The sequence below is a fragment of the Pristiophorus japonicus genome, chromosome 22, assembly GCF_044704955.1.
Source record: "Pristiophorus japonicus isolate sPriJap1 chromosome 22, sPriJap1.hap1, whole genome shotgun sequence".
NCBI lineage: Eukaryota > Metazoa > Chordata > Chondrichthyes > Pristiophoridae > Pristiophorus > Pristiophorus japonicus.
In genome coordinates, this window is record NC_091998.1 from 22,308,043 (window position 1) to 22,322,799 (window position 14,757).

At 43.8% G+C, this 14,757-nt stretch overlaps 1 protein-coding gene across 1 annotated transcript in view; it reads right to left on the reverse strand.

The window, feature by feature from the left end:
• The window catches only part of wdfy4 (WDFY family member 4), a 328,629-nt gene that overhangs the window by 213,385 nt on the left and 100,487 nt on the right, over positions 1-14,757 (reverse strand). Inside the window, exons 31-33 of the mRNA XM_070865753.1 lie at positions 11,670-11,810; positions 4,511-4,681; positions 661-837 (exon numbers count right to left, since the gene is read on the reverse strand). Coding sequence (XP_070721854.1) covers positions 661-837; positions 4,511-4,681; positions 11,670-11,810 — 489 coding nt within the window. The remainder of the gene's footprint in view (positions 1-660; positions 838-4,510; positions 4,682-11,669; positions 11,811-14,757) is intronic.

The window sequence follows — 14,757 nt, forward strand, 5'->3', positions numbered from 1 at the left end:
GTTGAGATCAAAGATCAGCCATGATCTTATTGAATGGAGGAGGAGTAGACCATATGGCCTACCCCTCCTATTACTTATGTTCTTACACACCAGTCCTGTATCAGAGAGAATATAAACCACACCTGTATCAGTATTAGAATCGAAACTGTGTGAATGAAAATATACAACAGTGTAATGGTGAAAATATACATCAGTACTGAATCAGTCAGGGTATACACCAATACTTTATCAGTAGGAACGTAGACCAGTACTGTACCAATAGGGGAATGTTTCCCAGTATTATAGCTATATGAGAATGTACATCACTATAACTGAACACAGAAGTACACATTTTCTCTCTGTAAATAAGTAAACATTGTTTTTCTCAAAATTTAAAAGTAAGAAAGTGTTTCTATGTGGACCATTAATTGTTAGAGGATCGTCAGTTTTCCTGTTTCAACTTGTAATCTATTTCTAATTTCTGGTTTCTTGAAATAAAATGGTGAGAAAAATGCAGTGGATATCAACTGAATAGGTTAAGCATCATGAACAGATGTGGTAAACAGTCATTTCTAGGCAGTAAAATACTCCCAAACACATATACAGCAAGTGTGAAACTGGAATGTATCATCTCGTGTTATACGGGCCGACATGATATCTGGATGAAACGCAGTGACTGACCTCGATGAGGACTTCAATAGGATGTAGCTGCTTGCTGGCAGGCGTGTTCAACAGGCTGTCCAACAGGAGGATGCGGATAAAATCCGAGACTTGCTTCCTGGCTGGTTGTGTTGACAATTGTGATTGTGGCACAGCTTTGCGAGTCGGGCTTTCCTGTGGCAAGGCTCCTGAATCAACCTAATAAATGTGGAAAACGCATAACTGAAAGGGGAATTCCTCTGAACAAGGCCATTTTGTTTCAGCACATTCTTCATCATTCGCACGCACATTTCGACTCCTTTATAAAGATGGATTTATTGGGCGATTCTGGGATGAACCGATAACGTAGCCATTGCAGTTCGTTGGCCTGCTGGTTACCGTACTATATCTTGCAACATAATTAGGCCTTGTGAGTTTTGATTTGATTTTGCTGAAATTCCGGTCAAGTTGGGAATGAAATCTGTGCTTTTCTAGGTTGTTTGAAACCAAGCTACTTCAGGCTCAAATGAGAAATCACAGCAAGCCCAGTGCACAGAATGTGCCAACAATCAATGAGCAAAAGACTGTGCCAAGCACTGAGGATAAATGTAACTGTGAGCGATGCTGTAAAATGGGTGATATTGAGTTAGCCGCCCATTATACACAGCACTCAATTTACCTTTCCAATGGCATCAATGGAAGGAAAAAATCATATAGGGGCATGGGAAGCCCTTTCGATATTGCGACGTGGGCAATGCTGGCAAGACCAGCATTTATTGCCCATCACTAATTGCCCTTTGAGAAGGTGGTGGTGGTGAGTCGCCTTCTTGATCCGCAGCAGTCGCGGTTTGGGACAACTGAGTGGACATTCCAGAGGGCAGATAAGAGTGATCCACATTGCTGTGGGTCTGGAATCACATATAGTCCAGACTGGGTATGGACGGCAGATTTCCTTCCCTAAAGGACATTAGTGAATCAGTTGTATGGTTATGACAATCCGGCAACTTCATGGCCACCATTGCTGATACTAGCTTTTCATTCCAGATTTATTTAATTAACTGTCGTGGTTGGATATGAACTCACGTCTCTGCATCATTAATCCAGGCCTCTGGATTACTAGTCCAGTAACATAACCACTATGCTATCGTACTCTGTAGATTCAAAGAATTGATTCGTAGAAACTTACAGCATGAAAGGAATGCTGCCTGTGATGGTTCTTTGAAAGAGCTGTCGTGTTTAGTCCCACACACAATCGCTTTGTGTCGGTAACAATGCAAGTACCCCATCCTCAAATACCTATCCAACTCTGCTTTAAAATTAATGATCGGATTAGTTTCCACCAATCTTTTCAGGTCGAGCGTTCCAGATCCCGACAACTCTCTGAGTGAAACAAACTCTCCGCATCTCCCCTCTCGATCTTTTTCCAATGGTTTTGATGATTTTACACTCGCAGCTAAAGTTAAAATTACCCCCGCTGTATGACGTGGGTCATCGTACTCATTCATGGCAAGGGGCTGTAGTTCTGTTTAAAGGCAATATCAGTGTCCTTGGGTTTAACTTTAGGCAATTATTGGGTTTCATCGGGTTAGGCCCTAAAATCAGAAGGCCTAAAATAGGATGCAATCACCAATCGTTCACACAATGTGATCGATGATTACTCACTCTCCACATGCTGAGGGATCAGAGATATGGACTGAATAAGCATAAGCATTGGCTAAAGCATGCAAAAATGCCACATTTAGTTAAATAAACTTTTTTCAAAAAATTACCTCACAATTATTTTAGTTGAACCTGTAAATCAAATGCCCCCTTAGGGGCACTAAAACCAACAAATTAAACAAATTAAACTTTAAACGGTCAAATTAAAATTTGGTTGCCAGGGGTAGAAATCTTTGAAAGCCAGGTAAAATCTTCATTTTAAATGTAGTTTATGATGACACCTTCACTGACAAATTCAGAAACAAAACAAATGTACAGGGAAACTCAACACTATACAAGTCTACACTGAAACTTTATTTTTATTTATTTAACTTCTGTTAAAATTTAGCAAGTATATAAAGCAATAATCTTCATGTCTACTTGCTACCAAATCACTCTTATACTTCGATCAATCATAGTAAAGTAACTGCAGGAGCCATCTATTGGGTTACAACCACCAGTTAGTTTACTCTTGTTCCCAATGATAAGCCATTGAGTAGTAGCAGTCGACACCAATTTAAATCATTATAACAAAAGAAATGGAGACTCAATCAACAACAAACGTCACACTGAGGAAGCATCTTCAGATTTAACGTTACCAAGTAAACCTGGTTTAAGGATACAAGATGATTGATAGATTTTTGTTAGGCAACGGTATTAAGTGTTACTGTACCAAGGCAGGTAGATACAGTTAAGATACAGATCAGCCGTGATCTAATTGAATGGCGGAACAGGCTCGAATGACTGAATGGTCTCTTCCTGTTCCTATGTTCATAAGGAATTTAACCATGGAAAAAGATGGTTTATACTTCACAGATGGGAAATTCCAGTTGCCTGGTTCTGTGAACTATCCAAGTGACTTCCACTCCATATAGGTAGATTATATTAGCAGTTCTAGTTAATCATTCTAATCAGTGATATTACTGATATTCAAATTACTCACAGATTGAACAATGTTCAAAAAGAATGTGCAATCCTCAAAAAGAATCTGACAGAAGTAGGGGCCAAGTACAACGGGCAGAATGTACTCAAGCACCAAAACACTGCTTTGGTCATGGGGAGATATAGCTTTTATCCCCAAGAAACTGAGGTGTCAATCTGGAAACTGTTGGAGATACCATCATCATAGGCAGTCCCTCGAAATGAGGATGACTTGCTTCCACGCCAAAAAAAGGACTAGTTCACAGACGTTTCAATGAAGGATCCGAACTGCATCCTGAAGGGTGGAAGATGCCTGTGCGTGGATTTTTTTAATGTGAGGTGGCCGTTGCACACCAGCCACCACACGGGCTTGACAGAGCTAGTTGTTGGTCCAGTCTTGGAGATAATGAGTAGATGTTTAGTGGCTTTCCAGAGGCCAAACTGGGTGATTGCAGCTGGTCAATCCCAGGTTGATGTCATGTGCTTCCCAGCCGCGAGCTAGACACCACTGGGGGAGACCTGGGAAGTGTTTCAACCCCTCACAATGGTGGGAGCACAGAACAAAACAATGTCTAAATGATGTGTTATGCCAGTCTGCAGAAGGTATTTGTTTAGACCGGAGCATGCACTTGAGCACTGATGCAAAGCTGAAGCTGTTTGGTACGAACACTGAATCAGGTGTGAAGGCCCGAATTAACTCCAAGGTGAGACGGAGTGAGATTCCCTTCTGCAGAGAGTCTCAATCCGCCTCATTCCAGCACAAGGTCGGGCTCTGACACCTGATTCACTTACACCATCATTGAAGAGTTATAGTGCAAGTTAACCTGTGGGGTCCAACTGTACCGTTAGATTGAAAAGGTGTTAAGATATTGCAGATGTGAGAAATTGGAACATAACTTGTTATGTTGAAACAGCAACGAAAGACTTGAATATAAAAACAGAAAATCATTGAAAATTCTCAGCCATTCAGTCAGCAACAGAAAGAGTAAGATAGGTTAACATTTCAGGTATGAGTCTTCATTAGAACGGGGCTCACACTCAAAATGCTAGCTTGTCTTTTCTCTTTCCGATGCTGTTATGCATTTCTAAACTTGTACGTATTTCCAACAGTTGAGGTTATATTTTACTCTCCACTATAAATCCTGGCTGTAGAAAATGTAAATATTTCTGGAGTTCAATTTGAAGCATTTGCAAAACATTTGAATGGAATGGCAAAAGCCAGAAAAAAAAATCCATCAGTGTGAAGATGCAAAACTGTAATGACAGGACATACCATGTGACTGAGCGATCCGGCCGTAGGAAAACCAGCAGCAGCCAAGCCCTGCAGAAACTCTGGTGACCTCCACAAAGGTTCATTCGGAATCATGTAGTAGACATGGCAAAAGAACTGCATCACACTCCTGGGGTAAGTGACCTCCCACGAGTTGTCAGTGTCTGAGATAGGCTAAGAATAACAGCAACATGATTATTTATCCATTGTAGCCTACATTAAATGAAGTTAAACCTGCTGTGACAATCGGCTGTAAGTGCCTTGGGAGATTTTACTACATTAAAGGTGCTATATAAATGCAAGATCTTGCTATCATTGTTACATAGGTGCCTATTGTAATGTATTTGCTTCATGGGTTCTTTGCTAAAGAATTCATAGCAACACATTGCTATTAAAAACTAGTTGGTTTATCAACAAAAGTTTAACAATCACACTACACATTACCAGTTCATCCACTAGGCTCACAACTGCATACCTCATCGTGGATGCCCCAGACCCAACTGACTGGGGTTTTATTGAGTTTTGTGAACATCTCGTGACTGGCTAAGCCACTCACAATGCAGCAGCTCTACAACTAATTTAATTCTAACTTTAAATCAAGTGCTCCCTTTTGGCAAGCGCACTGGAACCCACAAATTTCCAAATAAACCTTTAACGGAAACTTAGATCAAATTAAAATTTGGTTGCCGGGGGTGATGATGCACTCCAGTCCCTCTGGTGCTCACCTCTCACGGAAGGCCGCGGGCGTACCGGTGGACACCGCGTGCTCCATCTCCAGGGACACCCTGGCGAGAACGTAGCTGCGGAAGAGAGGCAGGCAGTCGGGCTGAATGGCCCTCTCCACCGCCCGATGCCTGGACCAGTTAATGGCCACCTTGGCCAGGTCCAGGAGCAGTCCTACAAAGAGGCCGTCCCGACCTGCCCGCTCCCCTCCGCACCGAGTGCCCAAAGATCAGAAGCGTGGGACTGAAGTGCAGCCAAAAATCGAGGAGCAGCCCCTTCAAATAATGGAAGAGGGGCTGCAACCTCACACACTGTACATACACATGGAACACGGACTCCTCCCGACCCCAGAAATGCAACAGCTCTCAACTCTGTGAGCATACGCACAAGTGCATACATTAGACCTGGCAATATAGTGAGAGAGTGACCAATTCTGAAGTAATGAGGAGTGACCTCTGCAGTGAAATAGCAGGAGAGAGTGTCGGGAAGATAAACAAGAAAGATGCAAAGGGGATGAGCAGTGAGCGCATATTGGAGATGTTCACGCTCGACAGTCGAGAGAGGAGGTTAAGGGAGGACCTCGTTGAGGGATAAAAAATATTCAATGGTTCATAGATAAGGAAAACCCAGAATATCACAATGCAAGTCAGGTCAGTTGGACCAGAGGACATAGATTCAAATGAGAGAAAAGTCAATTTAAAACAGAGATCAGGACAAGCTTCATCACAGAGCGAGTGACAAATACTTGGAATAACCTTCCAAGGAAAGCATTGGGAATAAAGACATTAGGGGGGAGAAATTCAGTTTGATAGCGTCCCTCACGAGGGTTGGATCAGGGCCGCTAAAGAGTTTGCAGCTGCGAGCGCTGACATTCGCGCCGCTCGGCAAATTCAGTGTACCGGCGGTGCTGAGGAGTATTGCCCGGGAGCGTTACGCCGGTGTGCAACACCCCCGGTATTGACACGGAAGCAACATTTGGTATGTGCTGCATGTGTAGCGCCCTCTAGTGACCCCGCCAGAGAAAACTGGCGTTCAGAGCTGTCCTGGGGCATTAAGTGAAGGAATGACTGCATGAGGGAAGGGTGATTGATATGTTGTTTTGGGGTGAGTAATGTATGGGGAATGTTTTTTGTTCCAATTTTTTTTTTTTGCAGGGAGACCTCTCTTAGGACACAACTTTAGCACGGGATATTCAGTTCCACACCTGGCCTAGCGCCCTAAGAGAGGTGTGGAAGAACACCTCCCTTAGCGCTCCACTGCACTGTCAGGGCGCAAAAATCGAATTTTACTGTTCCCGGTGCTAAATTTAGCGACTGCCTGACATTAGTGCCTTAGGAACCCCTCAACCAAATTTCTAGCTCGAGGAGTATTCACAATTCAAATGTTAAACCCGGAGCAATTTTGAGTGTTAGACGAACGAGGTTCAATGGGCTGAAAGGCCTTTGCTCATAAGGTAATAGAAACATAGAAAATACATGCAGGAGTAGGCCATTCGGCCCTTCGAGCCTGCACCGCCATTCAATGAGTTCATGGCTGAACATGCACTTCAGTACCCCATTCCTGCTTTCTCGCTATACCCCTTGATCCCCCTAGTAGTAAGGACTACATCTAACTCCTTTTTGAATATATTTAGTGAATTGGCCTCAACAACTTTCTGTTGAGAATTCCACAGGTTCACCACTCTCTGGGTGAAGAAGTTTCTCCTCATTTCGGTCCTAAATGGCTTACCCCTTATCCTTAGACTGTGACCCCTGGTTCTGGACTTCCCCAACATTGGGAACATTCTTCCTGCATCTAACCTGTCTAAACCCGTCAGAATTTTAAACGTTTCTATGAGATCCCCTCTCATTCTTCTGAACTCCAGTGAATGCAAGCCCAGTTGATCCAGTCTTTCTTGATATGTCAGTCCCGCCATCCTGGGAATCAGTCTGGTGAACCTTCGCTGCACTCCCTCAATAGCAAGAATGTCCTTCCTCAAGTTAGGAGACCAAAGCTGTACACAATACTCGAGGCCCTGTACAACTATAGTAGCACCTCTCTGCCCCTGTACTCAAATCCCCTCGCTATGAAGGCCAACATGCCATTTGCTTTCTTAACCACCTGCTGTACCTGCATGCCAACCTTCAATGACCGATGTACCATGACACCCAGGTCTCGTTGCATCTCCCCTTTTCCTAATCTGTTACCATTCAGATAATAGTCTGTCTCTCTGTTTTTACCACCAAAGTGGATAACCTCACATTTATCCACATTATACTTCATCTGCCATGCATTTGCCCACTCACCTAACCTATCCAAGTCACTCTGCAGCCTCATAGCACCTTCCTCGCAGCTCACACTGCCACCCAACTTAGTGTCATCCGCAAATTTGGAAATACTACATTTAATCCCCTCGTCTAAATCATTAATGTACAATGTAACATTGATCAAATTTTGTATGCTGAGTCAATGGCAGTGAGTAGAACACGCACCACATTGCTGAACATCAGCACTCTCAGGAAGTGATGGACTGGGTCGCAGCTGGGAAAAGACCACATTGTTGGTCAAAGTTGAGATGCCTGAAATCTTTATGGGAAGACCTGAACGGCAGAGTGACACTGAATTGACAGCTACAATGGTCAATAGAGTAGGGAATATGATAGCAAGGGCTTGTGTCATGAACAGCCAGTTAGGTAGGTTGACTGACTGACTCGAGTAAGGATGACTACTGCTATCTAATACAGAGGCAACATCAAAATTATTCTCAGATGTCTTTGAATCTATCAGATAATGCTTTAGTACAATTTGCTGGAAAAAAAGGCTCTTAAATAACTCTCAACACCATAAGAAAAGCATTAATAATAGAAAGGTTGTAATTATCATCAGTAAGAATGACAAACAGCTAGCAGCCAGAGCAGTGCAAGAAAGCCCATGAAGACATTACCAGCCGACTTGTTCACGTCAGTAAAATTCACCAATTTATGTTATCTATGAAACTATTATGATATTGTACACATCTCCTAACGGTTCATCCTGCAATCAACAGAGCATCGACTACAAATGTTACTAAAGTACCGAGCACTAATCACGTTTTAACATTATTTAAACCCTACGCGATAAATGTTCCTCCAAGAGATTCTTAACATTCAAGTAGCGATTTGCAATCTTTTACAGAATCAGCATTTTGCCGTGAAATATTTGAAGCATTGCTTAGTCATGGAGTTAAATGGTTTCAGAAGCTCCATGACTGGCTATAAAACTAATATTTGTGAGTCTATAGAAGATTTTTAATATGGCAACCAGACTTCCATGAAGAGAGATGAAATCTGCTTCACAAGACTATGGGGAGTATTAAACTACCTTCCACGCTTGTAAGAACCCCACTAAAATTAAGCCTAAGTTATTTTCCGAATAAATAAGTTCATCATGATTATGGCTTTTAACTCTTGCTTAACTGATACCTGTGGAATCCCATTTTTATCTGACTGCTGGGATTGACATTCAGAAATCCCTCATAATTTGCTTATTCAGATGTGCTACCCCTCACACATGGGATAAAAGAGCTGATGCTTTGATCCACTGAGTGCCTACATATTCAGCAGTTAACGAACGTCAGTTTATGCTAACTCTAACCCGGCAGAGAATCTTCGATATAGCCACATATCAGTCCTCGGGAGAACATTCTGAAAATCGGTTGTACACGTAATAAGTTATTTAAAACCAAGTATGAGCAACAAACTGCTTTGAAGTCCTCGAACTCCCACACTGTTCCAATGAGGCTCAACGTAAGCTTGGATAACAGCACCTCACCTTTCGATTAGGCACTTTACAGCCTTCCCGGCACAGTAGTGAGTTCAACAATTACAGGTGTGCCTGGTCTAGTATAAAAGGCAGGCCACCAGGTGTGATCCTCACTCTGGAGATAACTAATAAAGGACTAAGGTCACTACAGTTCAAGTACAACACACTGCCTCGTGGGGTCATTACTAGAGCATCTAAGGACGCAACAGGCACCATCGTCCCTTTTGTCATTTAACCTTTCCTGCCTTCCATCCTATCACAGATCTTCCCTTTTGTTCTTTTCTCCCCTCTTTCCCTGCCTCTGCGCTTGCTTAAAACCTGTTACATCTCTAACTTTTTCCAGTTCTGACGAAAGGTTGACTCTGTTTCTCTCTCCACATATGCTGCCTGATCTGTTGAGTATTTCTGGAATTTTCTGTTTTTATTACTTTGAAGGTACTTGAGGTAATATACTCGCCAAACCCACAACCTCTGCCAGCTAGAAGGACAAGGGCAGCAGGTGCATGGGAACACCACCACCTGCAAGTTCCCTTCCAAGTCACATGCCATCCTGACTTGGAAATATATCGGCCGTTCCTTCATCGTCGCAGGAACAAAATCTTGGAACTCCCTCCCTAACAGCACTGTGGGAATATCTTTACCACACGGACTGCAGCAGTTCAAGAAGGTGGCTCACCACCACCTTCTCGAGGGCAATTAGGGATGGGCAATAAATGCCGGCCTTGCCCACATCCCATGAACGCAAAAAGTCACTTCTTTGCTGGAAATGATTTGCAAAGCTCACACCTGTCAGAAGATGTTTGGACTGTAAATTGGACATTATTATTGCCATAGAGAGCTGCCTGTCTGAGGAGCACTTCTGCTTTCCCACGATAGAATTTTCACGCCTGAAGAAGTAAAACTAGAAGTGAACAGAGCTATATATTCATCTGACTTCAGGCCAATCTGTTTGGCACTCAACACCCTCAGTACACACTGAGAAAGGACACAGCAATGAAATGAAGCTTCTGAGACACAGGATTTGGCAATACAATAAGTAGGGGAAAGGCCTGGAAACGCACTCAGTGCGAAAGATCAAACTATAATCCAACCATAAACTATAAACTTTCGGCAAGGTTTTGAGTACCGCCCCGATTGGGGGCGGTAACAGCTGTGAGGTGGAACTTCCTGTGCCAGGCGTTAAAGTCCCACCCACAAACAAAATTGGGCTTATCACCACCGGCAGCCTCAGGGGGCACTACCAAATTTTCGCTCCGGGGTGATAACGGGTCACTGCGCACGGTGATGATGTCCTCATCGCCGGCGCAGCAGCCCAGGGCGCTACCAATAAGAGCGGGGCGCTACCGGTTATCGTCGTCGCTAAACTCCCGCTAATGGGAGGCGCAAGCAACCGGAATTTTCGCCCCTTTGTCTTTCTATCATTGTTAATAAACAGATGTGTCAAAATTCTGCGTCTCTAAAATGACTGCATCAGTTTAAAACAATCAAACTAGTTCTTCACAAATAACTTTGAGTCGGGAATCTGGGTTTATAAAGGTTTAAATGTTACACATGGGAGGTGACAAATTTCCAGAAATTGCCAGGCATTAGCCAGCCTCAGGTCTAGTAGGTAAAGATACTGTCCAACGTAGTACCCGACCATACCAAGCAGAAGGTCGAGGGTCGAGGTCCAGTCGATGTAGAGTTAGCCGATCTCAGTTGGGCAGCAACTGGTGCACAATACGTTGAGCCAGCGCTCATGGAATCGGGAGAGAAATTCCGCCAGGGTTCCTGCCTCTGGTTGCTATAGAGTGAGTCCTTCTGGTAGATGTACATGTGGAGAGTTCGGTAAGATGAGTGAACTAAAGCTCACTGTCCAGGCTCAGATACGAATGGCTACTTGAGCGGGTTAGCAAAAGAATGCAAGCCGATACCACCTGTCAACTTTTATCCATACTTAGACTTTCTACTTTATCCATTTGTTACGTCTTCTAAAACAGTACTTAATAATAATTATATGGCACTGTACTGGAACATCACTCAGAAACCTTCAATATTTAGCTTTTATGGAGCTACTGCACATCAACATAAGAACTTAAGAGCACAAGAAATAGGAGCAGGAGTAGGCCATTTTGCCCTTCGAGCCTGCTCCGCCATTCAATAAGATCATGGCTGATTTGATCCTGGCCTCAACTCCACTTCCCTGCCCGTTCCCCATAACCTTGACTCCCTTATCGTTCAAAAATCTGTCTATCTCCACCTTAAATATATTCAATGACCTAGCCTCAATGATCAAGTCTCTGAGAAACACCACAAGGAAGATCTTTAAGTATTAATGTAGCTGCTCATGGTTTTAGTGCACTTTTTGCTGAAATCTTAAATGCGGTTACATTTCAGCAACAACTACAGCAAGGACTTAAGACACTGAGGACTTGGGAGTAAATCTACTAGATGGCACTGCTGGTGTGGGGCCTGTGGGACCACCAATCAGAAAGACTGCTCATGGTCCTTCCCCCTTGTATGCCGGAGTTCGCTGTTTGTCGATTTGTGTAAGGCAGTGGGCCCCTTGAAGTGTTGCGAGACCACAGGGAACCTGTTTCTATGGCGCTCTGCCAGCTATGGGGTTTAACTTGTGCTTTACAGCCCAATATTTAAAGCATGTTTGAACATATTGTCTCACCTTGCTTAATATAGCTCTCACCAACTCCAGCAGAACCAACGCAGCTTCAGTGCACAATCCATTTGGGATTTTTATGGCCTTTTCACTCAGATTTGGTCTCACTTGTTCCAGAAGCCAAGTAATCATCGTGTCAAGGTCCATCTAGGGAAACAATTCATGACTCTATAAACCCATTCTTTATTCAGTCACCAAAAGCATGCTATCATTTGTAAACCAAAATATTTAACATTCCACCTTCCCTGTACTATAGACTGGTTGACTTTTTTCAAAAAACTACAGCCCTATTAAATTGCACCTGTCGGGTACAAACCCACGAAGGTAAAGGCAGTCATGGCATAAACAAGGTCTAGAATGTTCTTTCTGTGTTTTTTTCCCCACGCTTCTCACTCAATTGGATTAACACTTTATTGCATTTTTGTACATAGTTTAACAGAGCTTTGATCTGAAATACCCTTAGCTTATTTTTGACATCTATCAGACAGATTAACAAAATTAAGGATCCGATCCAAATCCTTCAGAAATTGGAATTAAGAGTTAGCTTAGCATATTTAAATTAACATTGGTGTTGTATATACATTGCCTGTAATCTCATGTCATGTTCATTAAACCATTTCCTACAAACACCATATCAAACTGCTTTCATAGAGTCATAGAATCAAAGAATGGTCACAGCTCAGAAGGAGGCCATTTGGCCCGTCATGTCCGTGCCGGCTCTCTGCAAGAGCACCTCAGCTAGTCCCACTCCCCTGCCCTTTCCCCGTAGCCCTACAAGTTCCTTTCTTTCAGGTACTTATCCACCTCCCTTTTGAAAGCTGTTACTGAGTCTGTCTCCAGCACCCTGTCAGGCCGTGCATTCCAGATCTTAACCACTCGTTGCGTAAAAACGTTTTTTCTTATGTCGTCTTTGTTTCTTTTGCCAATCACCCTAAATCTGTATCCTCTGGTTCTCGACCCTTTCACCAATGGGAACAGTTTCTCTCTATCTACTCTGTCCAGACCCCTCATGATTTTGAACACCTCTATCTAACCTCTGCTTTAAGGAGAACAACCCCAGCGTCTCCAGTCTATCCACGTAACTGAAGTCCCTCATTCCTGGAATCATGCTCGTAAATCTTTAGAATATAATTTCGGCAGTCCCATTTTATCTCTACAGCTATTGATGTGATGAGGGCAGTGTTGGCCCACTGACACCTCGGAGTCCTTGGTCAAAGACCACCCTCAGTGGAGAAAGTGCATCCGGGAGGGCGCTGAGCACCTTGAGTCTCATCGTCATGAGCATGCAGAAATCAAGTGCAGGCAGCGGAAGGAGCATGCGGCAAACCAGTCCAACCCACCCTTACCTTCAACGGCTGCCTGTCCCACCTGTGACAGGGACTGTGATTCTCATATTGGACTGTTCAGCCAGCTAAGGACTCATTTTAAGAGTGGAAGCAAGTCTTCCTCGATTCTGAGGGACTGCCTATGATGATGATGATGCTATAAGATTGTACAGTGCGACACATCATCAATTAACTTTCTGCTGATTTCACCTTTATCAGATTTTTTTAGACTGCACATACCAACTACATAATTATACACACACCACTGTAAAAAGTATAAATGCACCGTGTTACACCCTGCTGTGAATCACGTTGTTGTTCTGCTTTGTGGACATCATATTCAGTAATTATACTCTGTCACTAATCTTACTGCTGTATTATGTCTAGCTGTCACAGGCCGATCTTACAACCGATTGCTAGCACGGGTCCCCTTCCTCACACCATGTCCCTCAACTGCGCCGAAAAGATTGGTCAGGTTGAGCAGACTGGGCATTCAGGCTCCCTGTGAAATCTCTTGCGCCCTCGCGCCTGCTGCATGGCGTGTCTCCATGGTGATAATCCAGTTTTTGGAGGAGGCCAGAGTATCTGGCAGCTGTGGCTGGTACAACAGCAGCAGGACAACCAAGGAGTGTTGCGATGAGGAGGTAGAACTCATTGCAGCCGTTAGATAGTGGCAGGAGTGAGAGACATGAATAGGATCAGAAACCCATCGTCATCATCATCGGCAGTCCACAAAATTGAGGAAGACTTGCTTCCACTCCAAAAGTGAGTTCTCAGGTGACTGAACAGTAATACGGGAATTATAGTCTCCGTCACAGGTGGGGAGACTGGTTTGCCGCACGCTCCTTCCGCTGTCTGCGCTTGCTTTCTGCATGCTCTCGGCGACGAGACTCGAGGTGCTCAGCACCCTCCAGGATGCTCTTCCTCCACTTAGAGCGGTCTTGGGCCAGGGATTCCCAGGTGCCAGTGGGGATGTTGCACTTTATCAAGGAGGCTTTGAGAGTGTCCTTGAAACGTTTCCTCTGCCCACCTGGGGCTCACTTGCTGTGTAGGAGTTCCGAGTAGAGCGCTTGCTTTGAGAGACTTGAGTTGGGCATGCGGCGAATGTGGCCCGCCCAATGGAGCTGGTCGAGTGTGGTCAGTGCTTTAATGCTGGGGATGTTGGTCTGATCGAGAGCACTGAAACCCAACAAATCCATCATTGGCAGTGGTAGATAAGAGCAAATAGCTGCATTGACTGCTACTCTGGAGCTAATATAACTGGCATAACACCATTTCAGATGGGCCTTGGTGGAAGCAAGATATCCAGGTGCAGTGAGGTCATGCTACAACTCATACATGAGATCATAAGCTACTCACTGGTGGAAGATCTTCAGGACAGTTTTCCCTTGAAGGAATTTGGCATCATAAAACAGGCCATAAAATACAGAGGTGTTGCTTTTAGGGTTGTCATCACACACAGTGTGTGATGTAGGTGCTAATAGCTAGAAGACTACTGGAACGCATAAATAAAGTTATATTCTAGAGATCACTTGCATCAGCATTCATTTAAAAAGAACCAATAATGCATCCATAGTTTGTTCCGACTTCCCATGTGTACCTGTCCCAAACTCTCCTTTTTCGGACTCGAGTTGTAAAAACGAAGACACTTTAAAACTCCAGTCAGGAATTGGAAGAAGAGTCTGAAAATAACAACAGAATTGGGCAGTTGTGGGTAGGATCTGGAATCCACTGCCCGACAGGGTGGTGGGGCAGACTCAATTTTATCT